At 40.5% G+C, this 21592-nt stretch overlaps 1 protein-coding gene across 2 annotated transcripts in view; it reads right to left on the bottom strand.

The window, feature by feature from the left end:
• Positions 1–20454, bottom strand: part of Psmd11 (proteasome (prosome, macropain) 26S subunit, non-ATPase, 11) — a 44634-nt gene extending 24180 nt beyond the window's left edge. The window contains exons 1-6 of one of the 2 annotated variants that reach the window (XM_011249223.3): positions 20314–20433; positions 17263–17364; positions 10694–10818; positions 10439–10548; positions 3756–3827; positions 3098–3155 (exon numbers count right to left, since the gene is read on the bottom strand). In XM_011249223.3, coding sequence (XP_011247525.1) covers positions 3098–3155; positions 3756–3827; positions 10439–10522 — 214 coding nt within the window. In that variant the 5' untranslated portion in view covers positions 10523–10548; positions 10694–10818; positions 17263–17364; positions 20314–20433. Of the gene's footprint in view, positions 1–3097; positions 3156–3755; positions 3828–10438; positions 10549–10693; positions 10819–17262; positions 17365–20313 lie in introns of both variants that reach the window. The other variant, NM_178616.3, reaches the window with a different exon arrangement.
• Between the last annotated feature and the right edge of the window lie 1138 nt (positions 20455–21592).

Genomic DNA, 21592 nt, shown 5'->3' with positions numbered 1-21592 from the left:
TGGGGAAGAATGGTCTTACTTCTGCAGAACGTTTTTGAGCCCCTCCAAAAATATTCAAAGTCACAGTCCTTTGGAGAGACATTTTGTGTGGCCAATTGAATGACCCAGATCCAGTAAGTCACTGGAGCCAAGGCTATGTTTGTTTTTTCTCAGGGTGCTAAAAAGTCAGTGTGAATACTTTGAAATACCTATGACACATGCCTCTCAAGGCAGCTAGGCCAAGCCAAATCCAAGGTTCCCTGCAATTTTCAACTTAATAAATCATAGGGGAAATGCGATATTATTATTTATAAAGAGCAAGTAAAGATAGCATGATACCATGTGCCTGTAATTCTAACAGGAGGGAGGCTAAAGCAGAAGCCTGAACCTATAAAAACCTGTCTCAAAAAAAGTATAGCTGGGCAGTGGTGGCACACACCTTTAATCCCAGCACATGGGAGGCAGAGGCAGGCAGATTTCTGAGTTAGAGGCCAACCTGGTCTACAGAGTGAGTTCCAGGACAGCCAGGGCTACACAGAGGAACCCTGTCTTGAAAACCAAACAAAACAAAACAAAACAAAAAAAGGTAACTGGAAAGAAGGCTCAGTGGTTAAGAACACTCTGTTCTTACAGAGAACCCAGGTTCAGTTCCCAGTATCTACATGGTGACTTATACCACCCATAGGCATGCACACAGTGTACACACACAACACATGCAAGTTAAACACTTACACACATAAAATAAATCCAGAAGCAAGCAATGGGAGATTTCTAGGGTATTTAAAGATCATATGAGGAGGATTTAACTGGCACCAATGACTGATCAGGGAAAAAGAATGTCTTCTTCAATGATGTACCTACTGTGAGGTGTTCATAGTCCTACAAACTCTTATCCATGGTGTTAACAACAGCCTTAATCCACTGGATCACAAAGGAAAACATAAGAGCTAATAATTGGAGCAAGGAAAGCGACTAGCACAGGGGGAAATATAAAAAAGGGTAACAAGAGGAGTTGAGTACGACTGACCTACATTACATATCTCTATGAAAATGTAATAGTGAAACTCATCATAGGTAATCATATATGCTAATAAAAACATTACAATGGGGGCTGGAGAGATGGATCAGCAGTTAAGAGCACTGACTACTCTTCTAGAGGTCCTGAGTTCAAATCCCAACAACTGCATGGTGGCTCACAACCATCCCTAATGATGCCCTCTTCTGGTGTGTCTGAAGACAGCTAGTCAATGTATATATAATAAATAAATAAATCTTAAAATAAAAAAAAAAACATTAAAACAATAAAAAACACCCAGCTTCCAAAAATATAAGTACTCAGTTTCCTAACACCTCCCCCCCCCCCCCGGCCCAGAGTAAGTGAGTGTGAGTGTGTGTGAGTGTGTGTGAGTGTGTGAGTGTGTGTGTGTGTGTGTGTGTGTGTGTGTGTGTGTGTGTGTGTGTGTGTAAACCAGGTCAACTTGTAGTGATGGGTCAGTTCTCTCTGCTCTCTCCGCCTTTTCCTCCCTGGGGATCTTCCTTTCTCTCTCTCTCCCGCTGCAGTACTGGAATTAGAAGTCTGTTACCACACCTGGCTTTTTACCTGGGTTCTGAGGATCAAACTCAGGTCTTCAAGTCCTCATGGCATTTAACAAACTGAGCTACCTCCCCAGTCATCAGAACTCACCTTATCAAAATGATATAATGCAGTAGATTGTTTCAGAATCTTCACTAAGTTATACAACTTGCCACCACTAATTTCAGGTGCTCCTCTGGAGCTGTACACCTTGTGTTCTTGAGACAGGAGCTTTCAATGAGACTTGGGGCTGCCTCACAGGTTAGAACACGGCTGACTGACCAGTCAGCCTCAGTGATTCTTCTGTCTCTGTCTCCCAGTAATGGGATTGGAGGCCTTGTACTTGAGTTCTAGGAACCAAACTCAGATCCTTGTGTGTGCACAGCAAGCGTTTTGCCAACTAAGCCATGCCCATTTTGGACTTTTGACCAAGGCTTGAGCCACTATGACCAGCAATATTTTCAAATTTTAAGAGACTTTAAAGGCCAGCAAGATGGCCTGTCACCAAGCCTGAGTTCAATCCAGAATTCTTAAGTTAGAAGAATAGAATCAACTCCCTAGAACTATTCTCTGATCGCCACATACACACTGTGCATACATGCATTCTCCCTCACCCCACCAATATAAAAACGTAACAAAAAAGGAAAATTTTAAATATATTACAAATAGTAATATTGGGAGGGGGGATGGAAAGATAGCTCAGCAGTTAAGATTATGTTAAGTTAATGCTCTTCCTGATGACCTGTGAGCTCAGATCCCACACCTACATCAGGCGGCTCACAACTATTTATAACTTCAGCTACAGGGATCCAACATTTCTGATTTCCATGAGTATGCACAGATGTCAAAATACTCACATAGACATATACACATAAAAATGAATATTAAAAAATAATATACAGGGGGATAGAGAGATGGCTCAGCAATTAAAGAGTGTCGGCTACTCTTCCAGAGGACCCAGGTTCAATTCCTAGCATCCACATGGCAGCTCACAACCGTCTGTAACTCACGTTCCTGAGTATCCAACACCCTCACAGACATACATGCAGTTAAAACACCAATGCACATAAAATAAAAATTAAAAATTACAAAAAATATATAGTAGCTTTATAGTAGTCTATAAAACATTTGTAATTAAAAAAATTAAATCTGAAATTTACCATGATAGTATGTATAAACTAAACTTAAAAACAAAAAAAATCAGCTACTATTTCAATGAAATGACCTACTTTAAATTAAAGCGTAAAACTGATGTCTATTCTGTAAACCTGAGATTAAGCCCAGCTGGCTTCCCAGAAATGTATTCCCATGCTACTCCCAGGTGTACTGAGCTGTACCTCCACCCCAGTTTTTCACGAATCTAAAGCAGGACTTTACCGTGACAAATTTTATAAATTTGTAAATTTATGAATTGTAAACTACTTGAAATACTTCTTAGACACAAGTAAAATATAATTATTAACAATCAGTAAGAATAACCAGGTTTGGAATCCACTCATTTGGCTAGTTTAGAGGTCTTACTTTGATTTCTACCAGTTTACTTACCCAAATGCAATGCTTCCTGGTACCTCTTGGTATCAAAATACAAAGACACCAGCCTTGCCTAGGAAAGAGAAAAGGCATTGATTACAAGGAACAAGGGGAAAAGCCACAAAAAGAAATAAAAGGTTAACAGTCACAGAACACTTACTGTGCTATACAAGATCTGATAATAACATCAAGTTCAACACAACAACTGAACTCAGCCCCAGTACTATTTCTTACTATGGCAACATGACTGTTACCTACACCATACTGCTGTTTATTTTCTATACAAAAAATTAAAAGTACCTTAAAACTTCAAGATGAAATCAAAATAATATAAAAGAAAGCCACCAAGTACAAGCATGATAGCTCATATCTATAAACCCAGAATTCAGTAGACTGAGTCAAAAAAAGTTTTCATCCTGAGCTGTAGAATAAGACAATGTTGCGAGAGAGGAGAGGGAAGAGGGAGGAAGGGAGGGGAGGAGGGAGAGAGAGAGAAAGAGAGAGACAGAGAGAGAGACTGAGACTGAGACTAGAAAAGTACTCCCAGCAGGGACACTCCCATAACTGGAAGCACTATCTATCAATAACCCTTAGGTAACAGAGTGGTACTACTTACACTTAAATCTTACCTAACATTACAGATCATACAGCCAATGTCAAAGTAGGCACCTACCTCCAATGCTTGGCGTAAGAAAGTTCTTTTCTCTGATTTGGCCCATTCGATGCACTCTAAACATAGCTCGACCTGCAAGAGAGACATACATGTAACATGATGCCCTTACCTTCTTCCAACTAACCACAATTAGAAGCAGGAAAGCTCTAACTCCCTTCTTTCAGATACCCCATGTTGTTCACACAGTCCATAGGATGCTGGCCCACAAGATTTTCAACATGTAATGCTTACTCTGTAATCAAGAAGCAACTTGGCTTTTTAAATTTATATTCTTTGGCCCAGCATGGTGGTACACACCTTTAGTTCCACATTTGGGAGAAAGTAGCAGGCAAATCCCTATAAGTTCTAGGCCAGCCAGACTGGTCTATATAGTGAGTTCCATGAGCCAGGGATATATAGAAACCCTGTCTCAAAAAAAAAAAAAAAAAAGTGTGCTTTGGAAAAAGCTTCCTCTTCTACCTTCCTACTGTATATTCAGAATTTCTCAACACATAGTCCTGGAATATCTATTTTCATGACATCGTGGGTATCTTTAAAGCATAACTCTCTCCCTGAAGAGTTGAGACCAGTAATGTAAACACTGTGACTATGCTAGTAAAAGGAGGTCAAACTCCACACATTAAAAAAGCCTTACATGGTGGCGCATGCCTGGAGGCAGAGGCAGGCAGATTTCTGAGTTCAAGGCCAGCCTGGTCTACAAAGTGATTTCCAGGACAGCCAGGGCTAAACAGAGAAACCCTGTCTCGAGAAAAAAAAAAAAAAAAAAAAAAAGCCGGGGGTGGGGGGGAGATATAGGGGATTTTCGGAGAGAAAACTAGGAAAGGGGATAACATTTGAAATATAAATAAAGAAAATATCTAATTAAAAAAAAAAAAACAGGAGTGCTGGAGAGGTGGTGCAAAGTCTACCAGCACCTTCTGGTCTTCCAGAAGACCCACGTTCAGTTGCCAGCACAAGTCTTCCTCTGTTGACTTGACTCCAGTTGAGGCCACAGGGAATCTGATGCCTTTGGACTCCATGGACAACCCCACAGGGAGCATATAAATGCATAAACATACACATATTCACATAAAAGATTTAAAATTGATGTAAGATTGCACCCAATAATTCTGCTTATTTAATCTCTGAAAGAAAGAATTACCCTTTCTCTAAACTAAATATATAGTATTTTTCTTCACAATTTAAATAATAGAAATTTTCTTGTCTTTGAAATATTAATCCTGATATTATTTGATAATATTAAATTTTCTAGAATATAAAAAAAGAAAAGCCTCATTGCTAACAGCTGGAAGGCTCAAAACATCTAGCTTGCTCTTTCTCTTAAATACTGTTATCATTCACACAGAAAAACAAATACAGTAAACTTAGATTAAAGGGGAAAATAGGGGCTGGAGAGATGGCTCAGTGGTTAAGAGCACTGACTGCTCTTCCAGAGGTCCTGAGTTCGATTCCCAGGAACCACATGGTGGCTCACAACCATCTGATACTATCTTCTGGTATATCTGAAGACACTGACAGTGTACTCATATAAATAAAATAATCTTTTAAAAAAAAAAAAGATTGTTAATAAGAAAGTAAGACAGTAAAATGAGAAACAGAACTGTCTGGAGAACTGCTAATACAATGGGTTCTTAAGTAAATTCAAAGTTCTTCTGAAAGATGGTGTGAGAGGAAAACTGAAGAGAATAATCTAGCATGATGAGACTGACAAGCTCATGAAGTAAACAAAACACTGAGACAATTCACTAGGACTAGGCTAATGAGTTCTAACTCCTCACTGAAGCCCCTTGGTGGCTACCTAATCCAATGCTAAACACAACTGACCTCCACAGAACAAAAACTAAACTAAAACAACCTTACAGTATGTTAAGTTTTGCAGTATGTTAAGAAAAGCCAAATTCAAGATATAGTCATGATATGGATGAACTGAAAATATTCTGAATTTTGTTTTTCTGTGTTTTCGAGACAGGGTTTCTTTGTGTAGCCTTGGCTGTTCTAGAACTAGCTCTGTAGACCAGGCTGGCCTCCAACTCAGGGAGATCCACCTGCTTCTGCTCCTGAGTACTGGAATTAAAGGCGTGCATGCGCCACCACCGCCTGGCTGTTTTGAATATTTTTAACAAGGAAAATACAAGTCTTAAGTCATATATGACTTGTTAGACTAAGAAAATGTCCATAAGTTTTACCTGGAGTGCTTTACCAAATAATACAAAATAAATGCTGAGAAATTGGTATAGTCCTCTATACTATGTAAGACTTCAATAAATACTCCAAGGGGTTGAAGAGATGGGCTCAGCAGTTAAGAGCACTGGCTGCTCTTCAAAGGATCAAGTTCAATTCCCAGGACCCACATGAGACTCCAGTTCCAGGGGATCTAATACCCTCATACAAACAAACATGCATGCAGGCAAAAACATCAATTCACATAAAATTTTAAAACTCCAATAGTCCTAAGCAAGAGATAGTCAAATCTACTCTAGCATCTCACCCACCTTTATTTCCCTGATAATCCAGATGTTAAACAATTTTCACAAAGTCACGTATCAGCTTTCCCTGCCCCCAGAGTTCTTTCTGCCTTAACCAAGACCAGTTAAGGTCACTACAGACACTCTCCTAGAACAAGAAAGTTTCTGTGCCTTATAAATGAATTTGAATCTATTTTCAGTTACTGAGTATATTATGAAATTATTATTACATATCAGTGCAGGTTACAGAGGAAAAAAACTTAAAGGTCATGGAGCTTGCTACGTAGTTATTTTGTCTGAGTGACTTAGTGTTTCCTTCTACCATGTGGATTCCAAGGATGGATATAAGCTCATCAGGTTTGGCAGCAGGCATCTTTACCAGCTAAGCCATTTTGTCAACCCCTCCCTCTCATTTTATTGATAAAAAGCTCTTTAAGACAAACAAGTCTAGCTCTCTTAATGATGTTCTTAGTCTTCCTCAAGCCCAACAACAGTGAACTATCTATGGCTTTCTTCTCTGTTTTCACATTACCAGAAAAATTTAAAGAACCAAGAATAAAACCTGTATCAATTTCCCCACAACAAAAACTTCTGAGTCACCTAGACAAGGAAAAGTGAGATATGTTCATATAGCCATTAAATAAACTCATACCCAGGGGCTGGAGAGATGGCTAATTGGTTAAGAGCACTGGCTGCTCTTCTAGAGGACCCAGGTTCAATATTCAGCACCTTCATAGGGGCTCACAACTGTCTAACTCCAGTCCCCAAGGATTTAACAACCTCTTCTGACCTCTGAGGACACTACCTAGTGCACAGACATACATGTACATAAAACATCCATACATATAAAATCATTAAGTTAAAAAAAAAGCCTCAGATCTTAAATCAAGAAAGTATTTTCTGAACACCCAAGGCCTGATATATTCCTTCTGCTTCAAGTACTAATTATGTAGTTCTTTTAAGACAAACTACTCTAGGGGCCAGAAAGACAGCTCTGCTGTTAAAGATAACTGGCAGGCTGGCGAGATAGCTCAGTGGGTAAGGGCACTGACTGCTCTTGTTCTGAGTTCAAATCCCAGCAACCACATGGTGGCTCACAACCACCTATAATGAGATCCGGCACCCTCTTCTGGTACATCTGAAAACTTATATATAATAATAAATATAATCTTTGGGCCAGAGCAAGCAGGGACTGAGTGAGTGGGGCTCCTTAATTCAATTTCCAACAGCCACATGAAGGCTCACAACCATCTATCTGAACAGGAACAGTGTACTCACATACATACATACAAACAAACAAACAAATAAATAAATAAACAAACTGGTAGCTCTCACAGGAGACCTGAGTTTGGTTCCCAGCACCTATATGGCAGCTCCAGCTTCACAGGATCGAACATTCTCATCCGACCTTTTCATGTACTGGACACACATGGTGCACATATATACATGTAGACAAGACACTTATGCACATAAATGTTTAAAAAAAAAATGAAGCCAGGCATGGTGGCGTGCACGCCTTTAGACCCAGCACTGGGGAGGCAGAGGCAGACAGATTTCTGAGTTCGAGGCCAGCCTGGTCTACAAAGTGAGTTCCAGGACAGCCAGGGCTATACAGAGAAACCCTGTCTCGAAAAACAAAAAAAAAATTTTTTTTTTGATGTGTACTGGGAATGAGGAAAGCTTTGAGTTACCTCAAGGTATAGAGTAATTCCCAATGAAAATATATTAAAGATGATAAGTCATAATTGCTATATAAGGTAAAAAAAATCAGAACTATAACATGTATAAAATACAATGTGGGTCACTGAAGAAGTTAAGATCAAATCAACATTAGCAAGAAAAAAATGTCCAGGAGAGTAAGCCTGAGTGAGATGGGATTAGAGAAGGAAAACACAGGGGTTGGAGAGATGGCTCAGGGGTTAAGAGCAGTGACTGCTCTTCCAAAGGTCCTGAGTTCAAATCCCAGCAACCACATGGTGGCTCACAACCATCTGTAATGAGATCTGACAGCCTCTTCTGGTGTGTCTGAAGATAGCTACAGTGTACTTAGATATAATAAATAAATAAATCTTTAAAAAAAGAGAGAGAAGGAAAACACAACATGAGGAGAGAATGGGTTCTCAGCAAACCAAGCCCAAAACAGTATTCAGAAGAAGGAGATCAAGGTGCTGTATGTAGTATATTGTATTCCAGAAAGCCATGAGTTACCTAAAACTGACAGTGGTGAGCCATTGAAGGCTCTGACCCCTACATATGCATCACAGAACATGGACACACACACACAAAGTGGAATTTTTTTTATAGCAAATAACTTATAACTCACAAAAATTATCAAAAAAATCCAATCAATGGAATAGAAAGAATTTTTTTGATAAAAGTTAAATTGTTAATTGTCAAAAAAGTCTTTACTATACACTGAAGTTATATACACATATGAACATGACAAAATGTAGCCAGGTATGGTAGTACACGCCTGTAATTACAGCACCTAGAGGGCTACAAGAGGATTTCAAGTTCCACACCAGCCTGAGCTATAAGAGCCTGACTCATAAGGACAAATGAGCCCGGCATGGGGGTACGCTTGTAATCCTAGCACTTGGAAAGCAGATGCAGGAGGGGATCTACTGGTTTGAAGCGAGGCTGGTATAACCTAACAAATTCCAGACCAGTCAGCACTGCACAGTGAGACATCTCTAAAAAAGGACAAATTAATTATTTAATTTTTCTACAACATGCCTGGGCACTTCCTTTTACTCTAGGAAAAAGGAAAGAAGGTCATTAATTAGTGAAAATGAACAACTGCAATGTACAGAAACAGTAGAGAGCCCAGACATGGAGCCATGTAACAAAGGCCAGTAAGTCCCACTGATCAAATAAAGAAGAGCAGCAAGTTATAAGCTGAGGATACTTCCGAAAGGACTGAGGGCTAAAGGCCCGGTGGTGTATGTTTTTAATCCTAGCACTCCAGAAGCAGAGTCAGGTGGATCTCTCTGAATATCAGGCCAATCTGGTGGTCAGCATAGTGAGTTCCAGGTTAGCCAAGGATACAGAGTGAGGCTGTCTCAAAAAAACAAAACTAAACAAAAACAAAAAAACAAAAACCTGAAGAAAAAATGATTTATAACCTAAAAATTCTAAGTTATTATTTAGAAGCCAATATTCATTGGTCAGCCTGTCTTAAGGACTTCTACTTCAGACCAAAGATGGATTCATGAATACAAAGTACAATCTAGAAAACAAGTTAGGACTTGATGAAAAATCAATATTTCTAAAAAGTATATTTTCCTTAATTCACCAAATAACTATACTTTGATACAAAAGCATTTATCTAAATATTTTCTATTTCTGAGCTATAATCATATACCAGAAACAAGGAATCTGAAGACTGCAAATAAAGCTGACAGCTTGGCTTCAAAGAATCATCAGCGTAGGGCTGGAGCCATGAGTCAGCGGTTATGAGCACCACTGTTCTTGCAGAGGACCTGAGCTCAGTTCCCAGCACTAACACAATGGTTTACTTTCATCCATAAGACTAGTTCCAAGGCATCTAATGCCCTCAATAGGCACCAGACACATATGTAATACATATACATACATGAAAGCAAAACACTAATACACATAAAATAAATAAATAAATCTAAAAAAATAATAAAAGCATCAAAGCAAGAAAACAGCCTTAACAAAATATAATTCCAAAGTAGGAATCACGTGTCCTGGATTTCTGATATCCCTCACTTAGTCCAATATACTACTGTAGAATTTTGTTTTACCGGCAAGTTTACCTAAGATATAGTAGATAATCACACATATAAGCAACCGGCAATTCCAACTTTATGCATTAACATACATCTTATATATTATCTGCCTACCCTCTTAAAATGTATTCCTCATGGGAGTATTACTGTGTTCTTTTCGATTGTATCCCTACTGGCTAGGGTACTACTATAGGCACTTAGTAAATACTGGTTCCAGAGAAGAACTCTTTGAACAGCTCAAAGTCCAATTTAAACTTGCAACATGTATAAAACTATCAGTCACTTCCCAACACATGAAACACAACAGATGGATGCTCACCCCTTAATAAAGGTACGTAAGCCATACAAAACATGACAAGAAAGGATGCCACAGGCTTAACTAGTGCTCATAAGAAACTTTGTGACACAAGATGAAAGGTACCACAGACACAGAAAACATTACAAAGGTGTGGCAATACAATACCTCAAAGACAAGAATCAGTTTGTGACCCTGATGTAATGAGGATTCCAGGGACCACTGACAATCTCCACTTACAAAGCAAAGCATGGAACAGACTCAAAGTATCAAATGCCCTGTAACAAAGAGAAACTGACATGATAAGTCCTGAGCATCCTCCCAGCATCCTTCCACACACTACCACAGTGAAGTAAGTAGGCATCTTTCACTGAAACACACTTCTTTCTACACCATCTGTTTCCTGCCATTAATATAACTTACCTCCTGCCCTGTGGCTGCTTCCATATCTAGAAACAGATCAAGAAGAGACCGGACCAGACGAGCTGCTTTAGCTTTACTGATGGAATTCAAGAAAGGCCGTACATACTTCAGGAGTCCTCCAAGCTCTGTGTGGATGGCAATTCAGAAAATAAAATGTACATTTTAATATTAGAAACAAAACCTTTATTTAAAGAGCCGGGTCTCGGGGAGCTGAATGTGCTTGCTGCTATGTCTGATGGCCCACCTTACACCCCAGGACCAAATTCCTGCCAACTGTGTTTTAAGCTCCACACAAGCATATGGCATGCATTTACATACAATGCATACATACAAATACATACAAATAAATACATTAATAGATGTTTTTTAAAACTCCATCATTGTCGGGCAGTGGAGTTTTAAAAAATACCTTTAAAAAACCACACGCGTTTAATCCCAGCACTCGGGAGGCAGAGACAGGCGGATTTCTGAGTTCCAGGCCAGCCTGGTCTACAGAGTGAGTTCCAGGACAGCTAGGGATACACAGAGAAACCCTGTCTCGAAAAAAAAAAAATAAGAAAGAAAGAAAAAAAAGAAAAAGAAAAAAAAATTCCATTAAACTCTGTTTAAGAAAATTGAGCCACTATAATAAAAATCATACCTGGTTTCAGTCTAATGGAACACACTAGAAATTTTAACAATTCCCAGCAAAGCCAGGTGTGGTAGGTCACACCTGTAATCCTAGCACTTAAGCAGGAAGCAGAATTACTGTGACTCAGGCCAATTCCATGAGTTCTAAGTCTACAGTGTGAGATGCTATCTTAATCTTTTTTAACTCACAGCAGGTAATAGAACACCAACAATGTTAACAGCTACCAAAGTTGTGCTCCACTCCTGCTTATTCACTGGATCACTATGAAAACCTCCAGGGAAATGCCCATCTATGCATCACTTATGCATTTTAATGAAAGAAACGAAGCCAAGTACTTCTGTTATCAAGAATGGTTTTATAAAACATGAACTCTGCTGTGCACCTGCCCGGCATGGACAAAATCACAACCAGCAAATATCAAGTCACTCTCCAAATCCATGCCTTAGCACTGTCCCTGAGACAGAGGCTGCAAGCTCAGGCCTCTGAAGTGTCCCTGTGCAGTCTTTCAGCAGTAACACTTCTCTGGCACAGTGAGACCAGATGACTTGGCCTTAATAAGTTTCATTATACACTTTAAGGGAGTGACTTCAGTTGCAATACAGAGGTGCTAGTTGAACAAGAAAAATTAGACAATGCTTTGTTTTGTTTTTGAGACAGGATTTCACTATGTAGTCCTGGCTATCCTGGAACTCACTCTGTAGACCAGGCTGGCTTCAAACTCAAAGATTCACCTGTCTCTGCTTCCTAAATACTGGGATTAAAGATATTGCTGGGTGGTGGTGGTGGTGCACGCCTTTAATCCCAGCACTTGGAGGGCAGAGGCAGGTGGATTTCTGAGTTCGAGGCCAGCCTGGTCTACAAAGTGAGTTCCAGGACAGCCAGGGCTATAAAGAGAAACCCTGTCTCGAAAACCAAAAAAAAAAAAAAAAAGATATGTGCCACTACCACTCAGCAACAATATTTTTAGGATTTATTTTTATTGTTTTTAATTACATGTGTGCACCTACAAATAAGAGCAAAATGTCCTTACAGGTCAAAGATCAAAGAACTCAAGATGCCCTTAGAGCTAGAGCTACAGGTGGTTGTAAGCAACACACTAAGAGTGACAGAAATCAAACTTGGGTCTTCTCAGACAATAACAAGTGTTCTTTACTGAGCCATCTCTCCAACCCCAGACAATGTTTTAACTAAACAAGAAGTATTTTGGGAATGTAGGTTGAAGCAATCTTAGTGCCAGTGTCTCTTTAATATTCTCTAATTGTAGACTCATCCTCCTGAGAACTCTAATTCAGGGCAAGCAAACTTTGCCCTCCTGGAAACAGAAATTGCGTGTCCTTGAAATCCTCAATGTGCTGAAATCAGAGGATGCACAGAACTATGTGAGGCGCTGAAGGAGAGAATGGCAAGTCCATCCTTTCACTCCCCAGGACCGACTGGATTCCCAATGTCTAAGACTCCTCCCATTTTGCATTCTCATTTATGCTCATATATTCACTATACGCCTGTTTCAAGGTGCCTTCATGCCAGAAGCCCAGTATCTTCCTAACCTCTATAAATTCTATATAGCTTTTAGAGGCTCGGCTAAGGAACCTTCCATATGTGGTTGCTAGGACTTGAACTCAGGACCTTCAGAAGAGCAGTCAGTGCTCTTAATCACTGAGCCATCTCTCCAGCCCCCTATTCCAATCTTGATCAAATAATTTTTTTAAACAAATCTGATTAAAGGCCACCACGCCAGGCTTTGAGATACTTTTTAAAAGAGAAAAAGATGTAGAATTATGTACCTTTGTAATACTCTATGCAAAAAATACCTTAATGGACTCAGTGTGAGCCAGTAATGCCATCTTGCTGCTAGGTTATAGAGATATACTCCTATAATCCCAGCAGATAAGAGTTGGAGGCAGCCGGGCAGTGATGGCTCATGCCTTTAATCCCAGCACTCGGGAGGCAGAGGCAGGCAGATTTCTGAGTTCGAGGTCTGGTCTACAGAGTGAGTTCCAGGACAGCCAAGGCTACACAGAGAAACCCTGTCTCGAAAAAAAAAAAAAAAACACAAAAACAAAAAACAAAAAAGTATCTCCAGAAAGAAAGAACACACACACACACACACACACACACACACACACACACATTTTTTTCCCTTACTTTCATAACTGAACCAATCTTCCTAGGTTTGGCAGTAACTGTGACTCCTAAACCTACTCTGTATTTGATTAAACAACCACAAAAACCTTCTGCTATGGCTTTAACCACAGGGACCAGATATTGATCAAAAAAATAAATAAAATAAAAAAATAAATCAGGGGCAAATCAATATGATTTCTCAAGCATGGAAACAATTATTAAAATATATATTTTGATAATCAGCCTACTGTAAATTTGTAACCTGCATCAACTGTTTAATATTCTAGCAAATGATAAAATATCCTACTCACAGCAAATGTATATTCTATCTCATTCTTCTACTCTAAAGTTGGCAAACTTCTGTGAAAAGCCAGATAGTAAATATTTTTGGCTTTGCAAGGTTACATGGTCTTAGATGGTAGCAACTTTCGAATGACTCCACTGCAGTACAGTCATTAACACAGAAACTGATGTGACCATGTTCAATTAAACTTTGTTTGCAAAGGCAAATGGCATGTCCCCTACAAATTTACTTGTTTTGAAGATGAGATTGAAATACTCTGTTCACAATAACACAGTTTTAATTAAAATCTCCTAGTTAATCACCTATCCCAAGTCATTAATGATTTCAGTTTGTAGGGTTTTGTTTGTTTGTTTGGTTGGTTGGTTTGGTTTGGTTTGTGCTTTGAGACAGGGTTTCTCTATGTAGCCCTGGCTGCACTGGAACTTACTCTGTAGAGGCTGTCCTGGTACTCATAGAGTTCCTGCCTCTGCGTACTGAGTGCTAGAATTAAAGGCATGAGCCACCACCGCCCAGGCTAATTTGTAGTTTCTTGCTTGATCTTTCTCTTATTACCTTTCTAAAAGGTGGAATAACATTGGCCAGCTCAGTGTTCATATACCTTACCCTCCATGATCTCCCTGATAAAGTGGCTCTGCACTCACATCTGCTAGTACTCCTTTGATGCCAACTAACAAGACTGTCAGAGCCAAGAGGAAAACAATTAGAAGGACCGTGTTCTCTTTCTTCTCTCACCTACCTTGTCTTTAATTCTCTTTCTGATGTTATTTCTATCTTTTCTGTTTGAAAATCATTTTCCTTCCTAGAAAAGGCAGAAGTAAAACATTAAGTACTCTGCCTTTGTCTCTAGCATCTGCTATTATTTTCTAACTACTATTACTCTCACCTTAACAGAGGAGCAAATGATCTGATCTTATTTTAAATCTCCTATCCTATTTTAGTCTATTAGTATTGAGTGTTCATTCTTAGATATACTATTTCTTTCCATGTTTGTATATTTCTTTAATTTCTGAAAACCATATTCCTAATTTCATTGGAATTGTCTACAATTAATGATCAGAATCTCCTTCTTAGAATCTAACAAACTCAGCAGATTCTTTTTTCAAGTCTTGGGAGAAGATTTCCACAGATCATGAGCTCAGGCATCTTGTCTTCTAATACTCAGAACTACTTTCAATCATTACTATACATCATACCTTATCCCATTCGTTAACCTCCAAGTAATATGTCCACCAGTGATCCTATAATGAACTTTTTTTTTTTTTTGGTTTTTTGAGACAGGGTTTCTCTGTATAGCCTGGCTGTCCTGGAACTCACTCTGTAGACCAGGCTGGCCTCGAACTCAGAAATCCACCTGCCTCTGCCTCCCGAGTGCTGGGATTAAAGGCGTGCGCCACCACTGTCCGGCCTATAGTGAACTTTTTAGGCAGGGTACTTAGCACAGTGCTAGATAACTATGAAATGCACAACAACACAAAATTGAAGATTAAGGGAATAGACATGTTTTTCAAAGCTAAAAGTCAGCAGATCTATCAAATAATTATTGCATAGATAGGGAAATACAACAGGCTCCAAGTCTTCCTATTCTGTGAATACCACCGACCTGTAAGAATCAAGCTGTCTTAGGCTGTAAGAGTTTTTTGCAAACTATTATATTGTACCTATTAAATCCCAGCAAGTGGCCAGGTGTGGTACCACACACCTTTATGGGAGGCAAACAGACAAATCTCTGCAGATCTCTGTACCACATAGTAAGTTTCAGGACATCAAGAGCTACACAGACACTATCTCAAAAGGAAAAAATATCCAATGAGTAAAGCAGTATACTCCCTAACTAATCACATATTAGAGAGGCCAAAATGAAGGAGAAAGGCATGAAGTGAGATTTCAATACCTCACTGAGAAACAGTACTGAAACACTCACTGTACACATTAGGCACAATGTTGTTTTTGTTGTTTTCTTGAGACAGGTTCTCACTATATAACCCTGACTATCCTAGAATTCACTACATTGACCAGGCTGGTCTCAAACTTACAAAGATCAGTCTGCCTCTGCCTCCCAAATGCTGAATAACAGGTATGTACCACCCACATCTTTACTTAACTTCCTACTAATTGAGGCAGCAATTAAGGAGATAAATGATTATTAGGTACAAAAGATCTTAGTTTACAAGTCTAAGATTTTATTTTATTTTATTATTTTATTTATTTATTTATTTATTTATTTATTTATTTATTTATTGGTTTTTCGAGACAGGGTTTCTCTGTGTAGCCCTGGCTGTCCTGGAACTCAGAAATCCGCCTGCCTCTGCCTCCCAAGTGCTGGGATTAAAGGCGTGCGTGCACCACCACTACCCGGCTTAAGATTTTTTCTTTAAAGATTGATTTATTTCTTTTATGTATGTGAGTACACTGTCAATGTCTTCAGACACACCAGAACAGGGCATCAGATCCCATTACAGATGGTTGTGAGCCACCATGTGGTTGCTGAGAACTGAACTCAAGATCTCTGGAAAAGCAGTCAGTACTCTTAACCACTGAGCCACCTCTCCAGCTAGGTTTAAGAACTTTTGTTTTACTATCTCCACCAATCTCTTGGCTTACTACATAAACTAAAAGAAAGAGACTCATGAGGGAACTTACCAGAACTCACTTCATTCTAATCAAATAGATTCTAACTTCACTTCAACTTCCTTTAACATTTGTTTATGCTCTGTGCATGAATGCATACCGGTGTGCCGTGTGCATGCCTGATACTCTTGGGAGGCCAGAAAAGGACATCAGATCCCCTGAGTCTAGTTACCGATAGTTGTCAGCCACCATGTGGGTGCTGGGAACCAAACCCTGGATCCTCTACAAGAGCAACAAGTGCTCTTAATCCTTGAGCCATCTCTCCTGCCCCTCTCAGGTCACTTTAAAGTCACACAAATTACCCACTTTAAGTTTAAACAAGCTTATGATATTATTACTTTATTGGTAATCATCCATCTATGTCTCAAACCCAACCAGTCAATGTCAATTATCACTTGGATGTAGGTACAACAATATGCAAAACTCCCAGGTACCAAAGAAGTAGCCTTAGGAAGGCACTATTATTTAATGTCTTATTCATTCTACATCAGAAAAAATGTGAGTCACTTGGGATAAAAAATCTGCAACCATTTTTCAAGTGAAGGGCCTAAAGTCGCTCACTCTCTTTAAATATACCAAAGCAAGTCAATGAAGTTGCTGAAGACTGCTGCTGTAGACATGTAAGGAAATACAGTAAGAACTCAAAAACAAGGAACAAATCACAAATCACCATATCTCAACAAAAACAGGACTTTCCCTCACCTATAAAATAAAATTCTACACTTTTCTGCTTCAAAGTTGAAGATCAACAAGTTGTCAGGAAAATAAAGCTGAATTCCACACAAATGAACTGGGTGTTAAATATAGTCTTGTGTTCTGAGAGACACTCCATCTGGTGTTGCAGACACAGCATTATAGGTATAACTCATTTGTAAGACTTACCAGCAGCTTGTCCAGTCTTCGCCAGGAGAGAACCCAGTTCAAGGATGCTCTGCTCTTTGACCTGGACTGCCTCCTCATCATTTTCTTGAATGTCACGTTTCACTAAGAAAAGAAAATGAACTCTTAAAATTATGATTAAAAAAATGAAGCGGGGGTGGGTGGGTATGGGGGACTTTTGGTATAGCATTGGAAATGTAAATGAGCTAAATACCTAATAAAAAATGGAAAAAAAATAAAAAATTAAAAATTAAAAAAAAATGAAGCAAGGGAAAAGTCACCCTTATAAGACCATTATGAACTCTAGCCTATTTCCAAATGAAACCAGCAAATAAGGACTTAAAAAAAAAAAAACCTTTAGAGTAGAATGACCAACTATCTAAAGAATATGCCTCATATTAATAGTTAAAAAGAATAGATTTTTCACTTTAAGTAGGCCTTAACATGCCTATGTATTTTCGTATCACAAACTAAAATCAAATTATAAAGTTATTGATAACTGTAAAGCAAGTCTTTCAACAAACTTTAGGTCTATAGAAAGTTTTGGCTGAAGGACATATCAAGAATAAACAATTCTAAGCCGGGCGTGGTGGCGCACGACTTTAATCCCAGCACTCGGGAGGCAGAGGCAGGCGGATTTCTGAGTTCGAGGCCAGCCTGGTCTACAAAGTGAGTTCCAGGACAGCCAGGGCTACATGGAGAAACCCTGTCTCGAAAAACCAAAAAAGGGCTGGTGAGATGGCTCAGTGTGTAAGAGCACCCGACTGCTCTTCTGAAGGTCCAGAGTTCAAATCCCAGCAACCACATGGTGGCTCACAACCATCTGTAACAAGATCTGACGCCCTCTTCTGGAGTGTCTGAAGACAGCTACAGTGTACTTACATATAATAAATAAATAAATCTTAAAAAAAAAAAAAAGAAAAACCAAAAAAATAAAATAAAATAAAAAACAATTCTATAACTCCCTCCTAGAGAAATTCCTATCAAAGCTTCAGTGTGATACGAAGAGTTACTCACTTAGGACAGACGGCTGCCTCATGATGGATTCAGGTCCTGTTAAAGTAACTTTTTAATCTGTCCCACTTTCAACTGTTAATAATTATTCAACTGCTTGACCCTGTAACAGCCTTTCCCAAGTTTGCTGTGCTTATTTTGGTGACCATGACTAGTTAACAATGCTCTAAAAAAGCATCATGACTTGACAAAATCCAAGATTTTGATACTCATGATGGAGTCCGGAAAAAGTAATGCTGTCACCCACCATGACTCAAGCTTACTCTAACAGGGGAGCTGGCAGGGGACTCTTAGTATAATGAGCAACCACTCCTTTTTTTTGTTTTGTTTTTCTTTTTATAGTATCTGTATTTTACTTTTCTTTAGAGGGTTGTTTTTTTTTCCCTTATTTGTTTGGTAGTTTCATTTGGAAAATAGGTTAAGGTTCATAAAGGGTCTGATAAAGGTGAAATACTCTAATGGCAATGTTTATTAGTAATTTCTACTTTCTGAAAGGCAAACAAATCAGGCACTATGCACAAAAAACTTTTATGCTCCGCAGATTATTAAATATTAAAGTGTGATCTAAATATTAAAGTGTGATCACAGAAAAATGTCTTTGTAAAAACATCCGATGGCTATGGTACTCTGCTCTAAAACGGACACTATCAGAACTTCGAAATGAAACTCTTCATGATTCCTTCACAATGCACTGTGCTCTCTCGTCTCCTCTCCTTTCTAGTATTCCCAGAGTCAAGAACTTCAAGCTGTTGACAGTGTCCTTTCTTGGTACAAGTCTTGTGTACAGAAATTCAAGACTCAGCAACTCAGTTAAGTCAACATAAGCATCAACATCCTGGCAGTCCCTCATATACCTGCATTCACCAACAACTTGTTGATCCAATCCGAATCTCCCAGGCTACATTTGAAAGCTCACGCCGGGCGGGCATAGTGGCACACGCCTTTAACGCCAGCACTTGGGAGGCAGAGACAGGCGGATTTCTGAGTTCAAGGCCAGCCTGGTCTACAAAGTAAGTTTCAGGACAGCCAGGGCTACATGGAGAAAATCTGTCTCAAAAAACCAAAAAAAAAAAAAAAAAAAAAAACCTCACATTACCACAGGAGGAAGCTCATTCTCTAACTGAACCCTTAAGGAATGAATATTAAAAGGCCTTCTCTGCCATCAACCACTTATTTCTATTTACACCTGAATCCCAGTAGAAAGCGACCGGCTGGAGGTTCCTACTTCAACTTTCCTGTTGCCCTACGGTTTAAGACAATCACGCTATGGTATTAAAATTTTTCTTTTTCTCCAGCAATGTGCGGCCCGCCGGTCCCAAAAAGTTCCCTGAACGACAGCCTCTCAGAACTCAGAACTAAACTTCAACCCCTACTGGGAAAAATGAGTCACCTCCTCTGTCCCGGCGGTCCCACTCGGACGACACTTCAGCTCACAAGCTACACCGGTCAAATACCAATCTTAAGCGTGTGGCACCCCTCAACTTCCCACACCCAGAAAGTGGCCCTCTGCTGCCGGCGGCTGCGGCTGAGGGCTGGCTGTAAGCGACAGCTCCCAGCGTCCCGGAAGAAAACTCCAAGAGAAGCGCTCGCGCTCCCACCCGGAGCAACCTGTGCTGATAACAACGGCGGGAAATGTCAGTCCTGCGCGGCAGTCGCCCGGACCTCTCAACAACACACTCTCCGACCCGTCTGTCCCGGGCCGCCACTCTCAGCCCCCGGCCAGCTCGCGCGGGCCACAATCGGGGACCCTTGAGGGGTAGCGAACCTGGCCCGGCCCGCTCGCCACGCTGCGCTGCGCTGCGCCCACCGTGAGTCAGCAGGCAGCAGGTGGACGGGCCGGCTGCCTAGGGGCTTCCCGCCCGATTGGAAGCCATGGGGCTCCTGGGGTCCCCGAGCGGCCTGCGCCCCCAGCCCGGCCCCCCTCACACACAGTGAGTCAGCAGCACCATAGCCGGCTAGCCCGGCCCCTCTCCGCCGCCTCCGACCCACACAGGCCGCGCCGGGACGGCGGAGCCGCGGGGACGGCGCCAGGCCCTTTACCGATGGAGTGGAGGATGTCGATGGAGGCCTCCCGGTCGGTGCTGAGTAGAGACTGGGCTCTCTGGAACTCCACCACCGCTGCGGCCGCCATCTTACCGCTCTCACACCGTCCCCGGCCGCGGCCGCCGACGCCGGAAACACACACCCGGAAGACCCGCCCTCGCGTTCCTACCAGAAGACCCCGCCTCCCTTCTCCGAGCACCCCGGGAGTTGTAGTCTCTCTGCCCCGTGGGTGGCCCAGGAGCGTCCCGCAAGCGACAAACGAGCTCCCCCATCGCCATCTCGCGGCCATCTGAAGAGACAAACCGAAATTAATCCCCACCACTCCAAAAGAGGCTGAGTACTCAAGGAAAGCTGCTTGGCTGTTTGTATAGTATCCCCGTGTAACCAGTCACTCATAGCGATAGATGATCTTTCAAATTGCCTATTATGTGGCAGGAATAGCACCGTTCAGATTCATTCAGATGTTTTGCAGGGAGGACACATACACACACTCCCTTCCAGGACGGAAGAAATCGCCAATGTAAAAGAACACTGTCTTTCACAAATAGCCATTCCATCATCGGACAGAGCTTCACATTGTGGATTGAAAGTCATCTTTGACCCAATCATTCAATCTAAATAGTTCTTGAGATTCACATTTGACTCATACCAGCTTTCCAGCTCAACAATAGAACAAAATTTTCCTCCCGTATCTCCAATTCCTTCAACTGTAATAGGATATCTGTGAAGATATCAAGGGAAAGGGGAAAAAAGCATGTTTCTTATCACTAAGGATCAACCTAAAGATGTTGCTAAACCTATACAGAGGGAGACCTTCTAAGTTGATGACAATCTGGAAATTAAATAGCTGTGCTGTATAAAAAACTAAGTAGAACCAACATTATACTCCTCTATGACTGGACTAATCAATCTCTATACCTGTCTCCTTTCATTTGTCCAACAATACTCAACAAGAGTCTTTGAAAAAATATTTAATTAATACCTAAGGAAACTGAAGGGAATAAAGTGACTGACAGAACTGAGACCTGGTAGGAAAGACATTCCCACCCTTTGCATTTTCTAATGAAATCTGGGTAATATCCCACCATGCTGGTAACAGAAGTCCTGACTTTGTTGTGTCACGTGAACTAAACTGGCTTCCAAATTCTCCCAACTCTGAAATTCCATGAACTTCGGTGTAATGCTGTGATCATCCCCCCCCCCCCACACACACACACACACACACTCACCCAAGAAGTCATTCCTTCTTTCTCAATCTGATGGAGAGCTAATGAGA

This window comes from Mus musculus, chromosome 11 (assembly GCF_000001635.26).
Source record: "Mus musculus strain C57BL/6J chromosome 11, GRCm38.p6 C57BL/6J".
Lineage (NCBI taxonomy): Eukaryota > Metazoa > Chordata > Mammalia > Rodentia > Muridae > Mus > Mus musculus.
Note: the sequence above shows the minus strand (reverse complement) of the source record. Positions and strands in the feature narration are given on the sequence as shown.